This window comes from Bos mutus, chromosome 11 (genome assembly GCF_027580195.1).
Source record: "Bos mutus isolate GX-2022 chromosome 11, NWIPB_WYAK_1.1, whole genome shotgun sequence".
NCBI lineage: Eukaryota > Metazoa > Chordata > Mammalia > Artiodactyla > Bovidae > Bos > Bos mutus.
In genome coordinates this window covers 84,449,997-84,461,092 of record NC_091627.1, presented here as the reverse complement: position 1 = coordinate 84,461,092, position 11,096 = coordinate 84,449,997, and the positions used below count along the sequence as shown (strand labels likewise).

Sequence of the window (11,096 nt, the reverse complement as noted above, 5' to 3'; positions counted from 1 at the left end):
GATTCATGGGGTGGCAAAGAGTCGGACATGACTGAGTGACTGAACTGAACTGAACTGATCATCTTTCTCCTGTTATTTCCCCCCCAGTTTTATTGAGAAATAATTGACATACATCACTGTCTACGTTTAAGGCATACAGTATGAAGGTTTGATTCATGTATATTATGAAATGATTATCACAATAGGTTCAACTAACATCCATCTTCTCATGTAGATAGAAAGAAAAGCAAAAAAGGGGAAAAAAAATTTCCTCACCATGAGGACTCTTAGGATTTACTCTTCACAACCTTCCTATACCACACAGCAGTGTTAGCTATAGTTCTCATGTTAGGTCATGATGAGGATTTAAATGTCTCAAGTTGAAATTAGTAGCCCACATAAATTTTAAAAGAATCTTACTCCTTTAGCCTGATGAGGTTTATGGGATATTCTAACTCTGCTCTTTGACCTCAACAACATTTGACTCCTGATACTTTTACCCCAAAGGTATTTTAATATAGTTTAATCAGAACTATTCCAATATTGATAAGCTTTTACTAAGAAAAGAATAATCTGGAATGAATCCCATTTAGTTTAATTCTTTGATCATTGAAGCTAAACTTTACAATTTTTTTTATCTTATTCATGTTAGCAAAGCTACTGATTGGTATTGATTCTTTTCTATTTAACAGTTAAAGTTATGATATACTGATATTTTTATATACCAAATGTTATCAGGTACAGCTTTCTGCACGATGAAGTTTTCTCTGTTACTTGTACAGAACAAAATTTGCTAAAATTTGATTCTTCTGTCAGTTTTGGTCACACAGATTTTACTATGTGTGATTCTGTTGTCAATTTTGTTTTGTGTTAATTATTTCTACCAATAGCTATTATTTGCATTAAATGGATGATAGGAATTCAATTAGATATATTTGTTTATGAGCTAAACTGAGAAAACTGTGGTTCTGAGACACTGAGGTGGAGTCAGGGAGAGATGAGGAGGAAACCAGAGGGAAGATAAGCAAACCATAGACGGGGAGATGAAAGAAGATACGCTTCTATAAAAACATTCTCAGCGTCAAAGAATTTTGCAAAACAGAAATAAAGGATATACACTAGGCATGCCTTTTTAAAAGCAAAAAATATCAAATAACAAAATAGAAAACAACACAAAGCCTTCTGGTTTGACTAGCCATTACTCCTTTTAAAGCTATATAAAAATAATCTACCAATTAATGAATCATAAAAATGACTACTGGTCAAACTTACGGTCTTCAAAAAACACTGAAGAACATTTGTTATAGTCAGAATTCATTGTCCCATGTGTTTACTTTGTTCCAATTAAAAATGGTATAACTTCATTAAATTAATTTTGAAAATAGAGAAAAGGGAAAGAAAAATAATCCCACAAGCCTAACAAAGCCACTATTAACACAGGTCTGTTTTCCAATTTTATTTTTTACATTAACTAGAATTTCTTATAGATATTTGTTATGTATTATGGTGATTATAGAGAGCATCTCTAGTGTTTAGTTTAACTGCGACTAAACAATTCCATTCCAAAAGTTCAATTTGAATGAGACATTTTCACAGTGAAAACTACTAGCAAAAGAATCTGCAGTATTCTGTTGCAAAGGAGGAATCACACTGCTGGATCCATGTAGACATGACTTAAAACTTTAAAGCAAAGTTAAAAAGCACACTAAAAGTTATTGACATTGCAGCTGTATTGTAATAACTTTGAATGGAGACAGATGGCTATTAGACTTGTGATGATTTTATAATGTATGCAAATGTTGAATCACTGTGTAATTCACGTGAATCATAATATTTTATGTCAACTACATTTCAATTAAAAAAAAAAGAATAGTTGGCATTGTCTTTAAAGAATTAGGTTATGAGCATATAAAATAAAATGAACATTCATTACCTCCAAATTTGGATTCCTCAAATCTGCTTTCCATCCAAACTGTTTCATAAGAGCAATTCCAATTACTCTTCCTACCTCCTGAAAAGGCAACAGGTTAAAAAAAGATAAGAATACTAAAAATGAAAATTTTAAGTTTAAATGTAAGCAGAAAACTATCAGGGAAATCAATCATACTATCTGATGGTAATTTAAGGTTACAATATTAAAATACTACACGAAAGCATTTTCTATTCAAGGCAATAATGGTGCATTGTACCGCTTCCACCCCAACAAATCTTATGGCATTGACGTTTACTTGTGTGTAATCTCTCTCCTTGTAATTTCAGGCACGTGAAATAACCAGATTGTGGCCTGATAAATATGGTCATTCTGGGTTCCAGGAAATAGATGCAAACTGAAAGATGAACTATTTTAGCTATGGCAATTCTGTATAATTTAAAAGTACCCGTTTAGTAGCATTAGGTTCAGACTGAAGAGTCTGTCTGATTTTAAGACTGGCCCAAGGACCCACACCTATGCCCTCAATATCACTAAACTTTGCAGGGTCCTTTTGTGGTGTTCGCTCTCCTTTTAAGTACACCTGTGTATCTCAGTCTGGGTCCTGGGAAGATCCCACATTCAAGACCTGGTGCTGAGCAACCACTCGATCAACACAGAACCGAATTGAAGAGAAAGCCAAAAGGCTTAGGGCCATGATATTCGAATTTCCAAATATAAACAGTATCTATGAGTTTAAGGAAACTTTTAGGGAGAAAGTAAAAGGAAGTCTTTATGTAGACTGGCACAGTATTCCTCTTAAGCATCTGAGGTAAAGTTAAGAAGGAAAATGCATTTTTAGAAGAGATTTAGTTATGTGCGATTAGGTCGAGTGATCTGTCTGGGCCTGGTTATGTATTCTGTGAAAAGTTTTCACCTCATTTTTGATCTAAAGAATAATTAATTCTTTTAGAAAATGGGAACCCACTCTGGGGGGCAAGTGTACCTGCGCAGTAAGGGTCTTTGCAACGGCTCCACTGCAGCGACAGGAAACTCTAAAAGTTATGTTGGTCTGGTTACGCGTATCAACAGCTTCCATGACATCATCCTGAAGTTTTTGAAATTTTTCTCCTTCAGTGATAAAATTTCCTTGCTCCAATATTTTTTCTTCTATTTGTTTTTCCAGCTGGCATTCCTTAGTCTCTTGTAGCTCTTGGATTTGTTCTGTTTTCAATTTCTTAGCAGTGATATCATCTTCTCCCACTTTTCTTTTGAGTGGGTTAGCATTTTTGTGAGAAAGTTTTTCCTTTTTTGCATCAAGTTCAAGAAGATTCTTCCAAATTGAAATGGCATTCAACCAACTTTCAGGATCATCATTTATAAGTCTTTGTAGTTCATTAAGTATTTTTCCTAAATAAGTAAAATCTCAGTTTATCCTTTACTGAAGCTATTCACACCCTCAAATCCCATCACCTTTATTTCTTTAAAATAAGAAATTTTATTAAATTGCTACATGAATACTGATTTCCCTTTTATCTGGAACTTATATAATTTAAGAATATTGTACAGAATAAAGTTCATTCATGTATTCCATACTTAACATCAAACCTGTTTTAAAATTCCTATAAAGTTACCATTTACTTTAGCAAGATCATTTGTCCTATGATAACATATGTATCTCTTCGATATACACAGAGATGTACAATGTGTGTTGATCTTTAAAGTAATGCTGATCTTGCATATAAAAAATTAAGTTTTAAAAAATAGAGTAAATTGCAAAACAGAGCTCAAAAACAGAGCAACTGAATCTTGAGACTATTTAAGACCACAAAATATTAGCACAGATCATAAAATGAGCTTCCATAAAGAAAGATTTCAGATACACAACTCATTCATAATTTAGGAACTGGCAGTCATGCTTAGTAAAATGTAATCTTTTCTTGATAAGCAAAAGCCATCAAGATGATCAAAGAGTAATTACTGTAGTTCTTTAAAGATGAAAGTGTGTGGAATATTGGGATGAAGTTTTACTGACCTTACAACATAATATCTGAGGATTTGTTAACAATTTTTCTGCCCCATCTTGATGTCTCACCATTTGAATTGCTCTTGACACAGTTTATTATAGGCTGTGATGACATGATTTCTTGTGCACAAGCAGCAGTCAAAATAAGGTTTAAGGCAATGTTTTATCCAGCTATAGCAGATCCTTTTTTGCTTTTGTCAGTATCTTTACGTTATTTTAGCAGCACATTTATAAAAGTAGGGAGTGGACAAGAAATCTCTTAAGCCCTCTTTAATGCTTTATCAATTTAAAGTTCCCCACAATAGGAAATTTTACTATGTAGTATTTTCCAATTATATCACTCATCAGGTAAAATTTATAAGTTCTGACCAATTATTTAAATCAATGCATTTGGGGTTATTACATGCTCCTAAATCTTAATAAATGCACCAACCATATATAGCCTTAGAGAAGGTGTCTGATCATAATTCTCAAGGAAGAAATGTGACTTAGGACACTAAAATCTCAGAAGGAAGGCAACACATTGGTCAAAACTTGTAAAAGAGAAGAAACACAATTAGGTGATAATATTCTGGAAATACAGAAAAATAACTAAAATTAATGATCCCAGGGGTATGAATGATTCTTTAAAATGTGAAATGGCTACATATTAATTGCCAAGCAAAAAACTCTGGAGTGCACTATGTCACGTAGGTAAAAGCAACAGGTATACACCTACCTTTACTCACAGAAGAAACAGGAAATGGAAGCTGCTTTTTAATCAGCAAAAATAACCTTTCTGCAGATTTCAATTGTTTCAGCATATTCAAGTCAGAACAGGTGGTGAAAAAAACTTTTCCTGAAATGTATTCAACCTAGAGATAGAAAAAATAGATATTAATGTAGTTCAATGTCAGATTAAGAATCATTTCCCTTCCCTCCCCCTTAATACATTAAAACATAGCATCTAACAATAATAAAAATGCCTATTTCTGAAGTATCTACTATTTATTAGACTATCCTAGGCACTCTGAATACGTTTTTCCCCCTCATCCTATAACAACCCTCTAAAGTAGATTTTATCATCTCCATTTTATAGATTAGGAAATTAAAGCTTAGAGTGGTTAAATAATTTGTATGAAATCACATAATCAGTGACCAAGACCATAATCTTTCTGTGTTACTTTTTGGAAAGTTTTTGTGTACACTCTACTAAAAAAAAAATAGAACACAAAATACTGATTAATTATCAAATCTCACACAACTACTAAAAGTGGGGAAAGGAAAGGCAAAATGGATAGGACAAATTAGGTGTCTAGACCAAGTTTAACCTAATCAGTAGGTATTTATTAAACATGTACCTCATGGTCTACAAGGAAGCATAGAGTATAAATCCTACAGATGAATAATAATGTAAAAGGCATATACTGACATACAATTAAAATGTAAAATGTATAAGACAATAATTTGCATTAAGCCCAGGAGAAAAGTAAAATGTTAATAAATGTTCTGGTAAGTTGCAGGTACAATAAGCATTACTAATGATGGAAGCCACCATTAGTAAAAGTCTTGGGAAAGAATCCTATAAGATTTGGTAAGAGGGATTCTCACAAAAGAATGCAGGGGAAGAATGCAGAGGTGGGCGTGACAATCTGGCTGAAGTAAACTGTAAGACAGCATGGCAACCTTTGTTGTGTGATGCTGACTGGATGGTGTCAGGCGGATGGATGGTGCGGCTCAGGCCCAGCTTGAAAAACAGTAACAATTTTACCCCAGATGGTAATGGTTCACCATTATAGACTTCTGATGAAAACTATGACAGCACTAAATTAGCTGGAAGAAAGATTTCTGTGGACGGGGCATAAAGGACTGAGTGCTGAATGTGATGCTGGAGGGAGAAGCAGATTACTGAGGAAGAAATAATGAACCACTTGGCTGCGGGAACCGGACAATGGATAGAAGCAAGAGTATGCATCAAACTGAAAGAGGCTTGAAAGACAGGATAGATATGTAGACAAAGTCAGAGAAGAAAGGAAAATGAAAAGAGCACTGATTCAGAGAGTCAAACGAGGTACAGCAAACGATGCTCAATGCCAATGGAACCCTAAACCTTTTGGGTCAACCAACCCCCTAAAGTTCAGGATGGATGTGGATGCTCCTAGCATTCTCCTTTAGGAATGGCCTCAGGCTAACTAACATGGTTTTAAGTTATCTCCTAGGACTGAGGCAACCATGGAATCAAGGGTGTTCCATGTGTACAGACAGCTCCCACTCAGTGGAACTTGAACTCCAAGTGTATGGTATGTTTGATCTGACCTGTTCTAATTAAGCTTTTGGGATGGTAATTTCTAAAGTTACACTCTAGCTTGATGAAGAAGAATCTCTGCTGGGGAAGCCCTAAGTTGATGACAATTAAAACCCCAATACTTCTATAGTTTTAAGATGAACAAGATCTGGGATTCTGATGTATAGCATGGTGATTTTGGCTAATAATTCTGTATTATTTAGCTGAAAGTTGCTAAAAGAGTAGATCTTAAATGTTCACATCAAAAAAGTAATGCTGATTACATGATGGGATGGAGGTGTTAGTTAATGATATGGTGGTCATCATTTTGCAACATATAAACGTATCAGATCACCTTAAACTTAAATAATGCTATATATCAATTATATCTAAATAGAGCTGGAAAAACAAATAAATTTTAAAAACTCCAAAGACTTTAGGTACTAGCAATGTACCTAAGACAGACGGAGGAAGTAGGGAATGAAAGAATGTTTAGGAATCAATATTTAAGGGGATAATGAAGTAACTAAAACAAGAACTTCCAGTTTTTACAATTTACTTCTTTCTCATTACAAAGGTGACATTTTCCCACTAAAGTCAAAATTGAATATATACCTCAAAATGCTTAGAACTTGGAAACAAAGTTTTAAAAGGTAAATTTTTTTGAAGTTTAGATTTTGTTACTTGATCTAAAAGTATAGTTGATATTAAGCCATCACATGAAATAGCCAGTTAAGATTCTGGGGGAACTGAAATAAATATTTTACTGTAAATCTATGGTTCTAAGATTCAAGTCTTATAAATAAACTGATACAAACATCTAGACCAGTCTAGACATTAAATTAATTATTTAATAGTACAAAGATCTTATCTTTTCTCATTTACTTGAGTATCAAGGGAGATAATTTATATAATGAACTTCTAAAAATATTTTATTGGAGGAGGGTGTGGAGAACAAAATATTTTTTCGACTGAAAATCAAGTTAATTAAGAGGAAGAGGACCTAAAAGGTCCTTTAGGAAAAGGCAATGGCACCCCACTCCAGTACTCTTGCCTGGAAAATCCCATGGATGGAGGAGCCTGGTGGGCTGCAGTCCATGGGGTCGCTAAGAGTCAGACATGACTGAGCGACTTCACTTTCACTCTTTACTTTCATGCACTGGAGAAGGAAATGGCAACCCACTCCAGTGTTCTTGCCTGGAGAACCCCAGGGACGGGGGAGCCTGGTGGGCTGCCATCTCTGGGGTCGCACAGAGTCGGACACAACTGAAGCGACTTAGCAGCAGCAGCAGCAGCAGCAGCAGCAGCAAAAGGTCCTTTAATCTACTGGGGTGCTCAATCATAAGAAAAATATGTGTTTAGCCACTTAAAATGTTAAATACATTCTAAAAATCAATACCAACACTGGTTTATTCTGTTTATTTAAAAAAAATTAACATTAGGCCTACATTCCTTTTATAAGAAATGAGCATGTAATCAGAATGTGGCACGGATTCATTTTGATATTTGGCAAAACTAATACAATTATGTAAAGTTTAAAAAAAAAAAGAAGTAGTTTATGAAATGGTAAAATAGCCACTGTGAGAATCAATCATATATATGCAAGTGCTTTAATAGTTCACCTTTTGTAAAGTATTCTATCTCAAAGTAGTAGAAAAACGAGTTTTGGTATTTATGATTTCAAACACTGCTGAAGCTACTGTTACTCATTTTCTTTAGTTTATTGTTTGTAACTGATCATATTCAATTACAATAATCAGGGAGGACTGTGGCATTTTAGACTATTTCACACTAGTATTTGTTACTTGAAAATTTATTTATATATCCAATCTGTTTTTACCATTTGGAATTAAATCATTAAAAGTGTCTAAAACCAACTGGTTTTATGTCTAACACTTCAGAAGATGAAACAACAGCCTTTATTAAAAGAAAAAACAGCTCTGTTGTCAGCTATAATATCTAAGCAGTTAGTATTTTTGTTTTTCTTTTAAAATTTAGGGAGTCAGATCTAATGCAAAGATGAAAAGCCTAAGCCAAGGCAAAAAGGTAAGGTACAGTAATAAGGAGATACCAAAGTTTTCCTAATTCTACAGATGCCACTTAATTTTAGAATTAATTTTTAAGTGCTAGGTGAAGGACCGAGGTGGGGTGTGAGCTTTTGTGTTTCATTTTAGAAGAGAGAATTAAAAATATATATTTTACTTAATTTTTTAAAAAGTATCCAATCTACAGGGAATGCATAGAATCTAGAACCTTATGCAATCATCCCATTAAATGAAATAACTGAAATAACTCGACTATCTGCTTAACCCTACTATGTGGGCTAATTGTTTTGCTATGTGGGTTTATAAAGGCTAATTAATTAACTGACCGGGCCTCCTGGTTCTCTGGCATTGCAGACACCTCTACTACAATGAATTTTATCTTCAAGATTACTGTTTCTACTTTTATTTTTATAATAACAGTATTTAACACATTAAACAGAATTACAAAGTAAAGCTTAATTTTACCCAATACATTACTTTAAGGTATGCTACACACTGCATACTAGAGTATATATTATATTTATATGCTGTAAGTATTTAAAAATACCCAGGAACCTATAAAGAGGCTTGCCCCAACACCGGAGGAAAAAAAATCAAACCTGAACGTGACCAAGTGCCAGCTATAACTTATATGACTCCAATTGATAGGAAATAGAGGAACATGTGAAAGTACACCACGGAGGTGCAAATGGCAAACACTGAGAACAAGCAGAGAGGTCAGTTTTCTAATACTGAAGCATACGCAGATTGGGTCAAGCCTTCTGTTTTTCATACCAAGAACTCTAAGTGAATATTTGAAAAAAAAAAAAAAAAATCAGCGCGGCATGATGTCATGGCTTCACAGTGTTCAAGGACCTGGAACCAGGTGCCAACCTGCCTGGGTTGAACATGATAACATGTCTGATTTCACAGATAGCTTGGGTGTGAATCCCAGCTCTGCCATTTTCTGGTTCCATGATGTGAATATTTTATTGGACTTACTTGTGCTTCATTTTCCATTTCTGTTAAATGTGGAGCCCACCTCAAAAGATAGGGTTGTTGTGAAAATTAAGTGTCTGACATATTAAATGCTTAACCCATGTCGGCAGTTGCTATTATATTGTTGCTTTTTCAGACTAGCTACATTTAACACTCTATGACATTCGGTGACTAAAACCACAAACGGCAGTTAGTCTAATAAGACTGATGTCATTCTTCATGATCCTCTCTGTCCTCTCTCCAATCATCATCACAGAAACTCCTTTTGTGAGCTTTCAACACTTCAGGAGTCCTGGGAGTGGAGTGGTCAGTTTCTTTCAATAAGCTTTCATTTTCCAAAAATACATCATTTACACTGTCATATATAATCCCATCAAGACACTGGAGCCTTTTTCTATTACATCCTTTCCCTGTTTTCAAGAAACAGGCTCAGCATGTACTAGACGGTAAACTGATGTTTACAACTTTCTTCATTTCATCGAAATTAACAGTGTAATAATACCAGCAACTGCTAACTTCCTTCTCTGAGGCATCCTAGGGTATTTTTCTAGCTACTATTCACTGCGGATTTACACTGTACTTTACATAACTTTTATCACTGAATCCTCCCAACAGTCCTGAGATAAACACAGTGTCAGGAAACTGACAAAAATAGCTGAACCTGACGATTATATTTGCATTTAAAAGCTGGAGAAAGAATTCTTACAGGTCTAATTCTAATTATAGGCACTATCAAACATTTTTCTTTAAAGAATCTAGGAAGTAACTCACATCAATAGCTCTTTTTTAAAAAAAAACCTTCAGCCGTGACAGTGACATGTGTAGGGGGAAAGGGCTGGAGGGTCTTTCTGGCAGTAATTAAGGGACCTGCCAGCAGAACTCCGAGGGCCCGGCCGTCGCCTCTGTGGGTTCGCGGTCAGACAGTGAGGGGTTCGCGTCACTTTCGAGGGTCGAGGACCGACCCCAGCGGGGAGGGACCACGGGCAGGGGCGGGGCCTGGGCCGCCCTGCTTCTTGCCCCGCCTCGCTGCGAGGCCGACTCACCTGGGTGGCAGCCAGCCGCTCCCGCACCTCCCGCATCAGGAAGGGCTCCAAGCCGCGGCCCGCGGTGCAGAAAAACTGGGCGCCCGCTGCAGGCCTGGAGCTGGGACCTCCGGGAACCACCGCCATGGCAGTTCGGGGTCACGTGGCCTCGGGTGCGCGCGGCGCGGCCCCGAGGTCCCGGAGGCGGCGCGCAGGGGCCGAAGGGCCGGGTGTAGCCAAGGGCGAACCAGGCCGGAAGGTCCCAGAAAGGTCTGATCGGCTGAGAGGGGCCCTGTGGGTCTCCTAGGTTAACTGATTGGAACCTCGTTGATTAGGCATCTGGAATTATTTAGAATCGCAGGTGGAAGGGATGTGATTGGGATATATAACTGGGAATAATAAAGACTGCCACTCATCTGGTAGATCCTTAGCAGATGCTCTTATGGCACATCTTTGCCTCTGATAGCATGGCTTCGCTATGCTAAAGAAGTGAATGATGACTATAGGAAACAACATAAAATGTGAAAGACTGGAGGGAATGAATAACTGATGGCGTTGCTTAAAATATCCATTAGATTTTTACCTCAGTTCTTCCCCGGTAGTGAGATAGGGGATAAGATTACTGGTTTGTGCTAATAATGAGACATCCTATTCCAAACGATTGATTGTTGGTGTATAAAATAAATGAATAATATTTTCAAATCAATATTTTTTAAGGTGGGAAAATGAAGCATTAAAAATGATTTCCCTATAACATCTGTGACTGCTAGTCTTTAAATGACTATAACAAAGGAAGATACATCAGTAATAGGTCTTTCAGTTGTACCTTGGAGAAAACAATAAGTCGGAACTTGGATAAGAAGTTGGAACTTGG

At 36.1% G+C, this 11,096-nt stretch overlaps 1 protein-coding gene across 5 annotated transcripts in view; it reads right to left on the bottom strand.

Annotated features, from left to right (window-relative positions):
- Positions 1–10,405, bottom strand: part of THUMPD2 (THUMP domain containing 2) — a 40,055-nt gene extending 29,650 nt beyond the window's left edge. For 2 of the 5 annotated variants that reach the window (XM_005893771.3, XM_070379690.1), the window contains exons 1-4: positions 10,244–10,400; positions 4,633–4,768; positions 2,895–3,298; positions 1,913–1,990 (exon numbers count right to left, since the gene is read on the bottom strand). In XM_005893771.3, coding sequence (XP_005893833.1) covers positions 1,913–1,990; positions 2,895–3,298; positions 4,633–4,768; positions 10,244–10,369 — 744 coding nt within the window. In that variant the 5' untranslated portion in view covers positions 10,370–10,400. Of the gene's footprint in view, positions 1–1,912; positions 1,991–2,894; positions 3,299–4,632; positions 4,769–10,243 lie in introns of all 5 variants that reach the window. The other 3 variants (XM_070379689.1, XM_070379688.1, XM_070379691.1) reach the window with 3 other exon arrangements.
- Between the last annotated feature and the right edge of the window lie 691 nt (positions 10,406–11,096).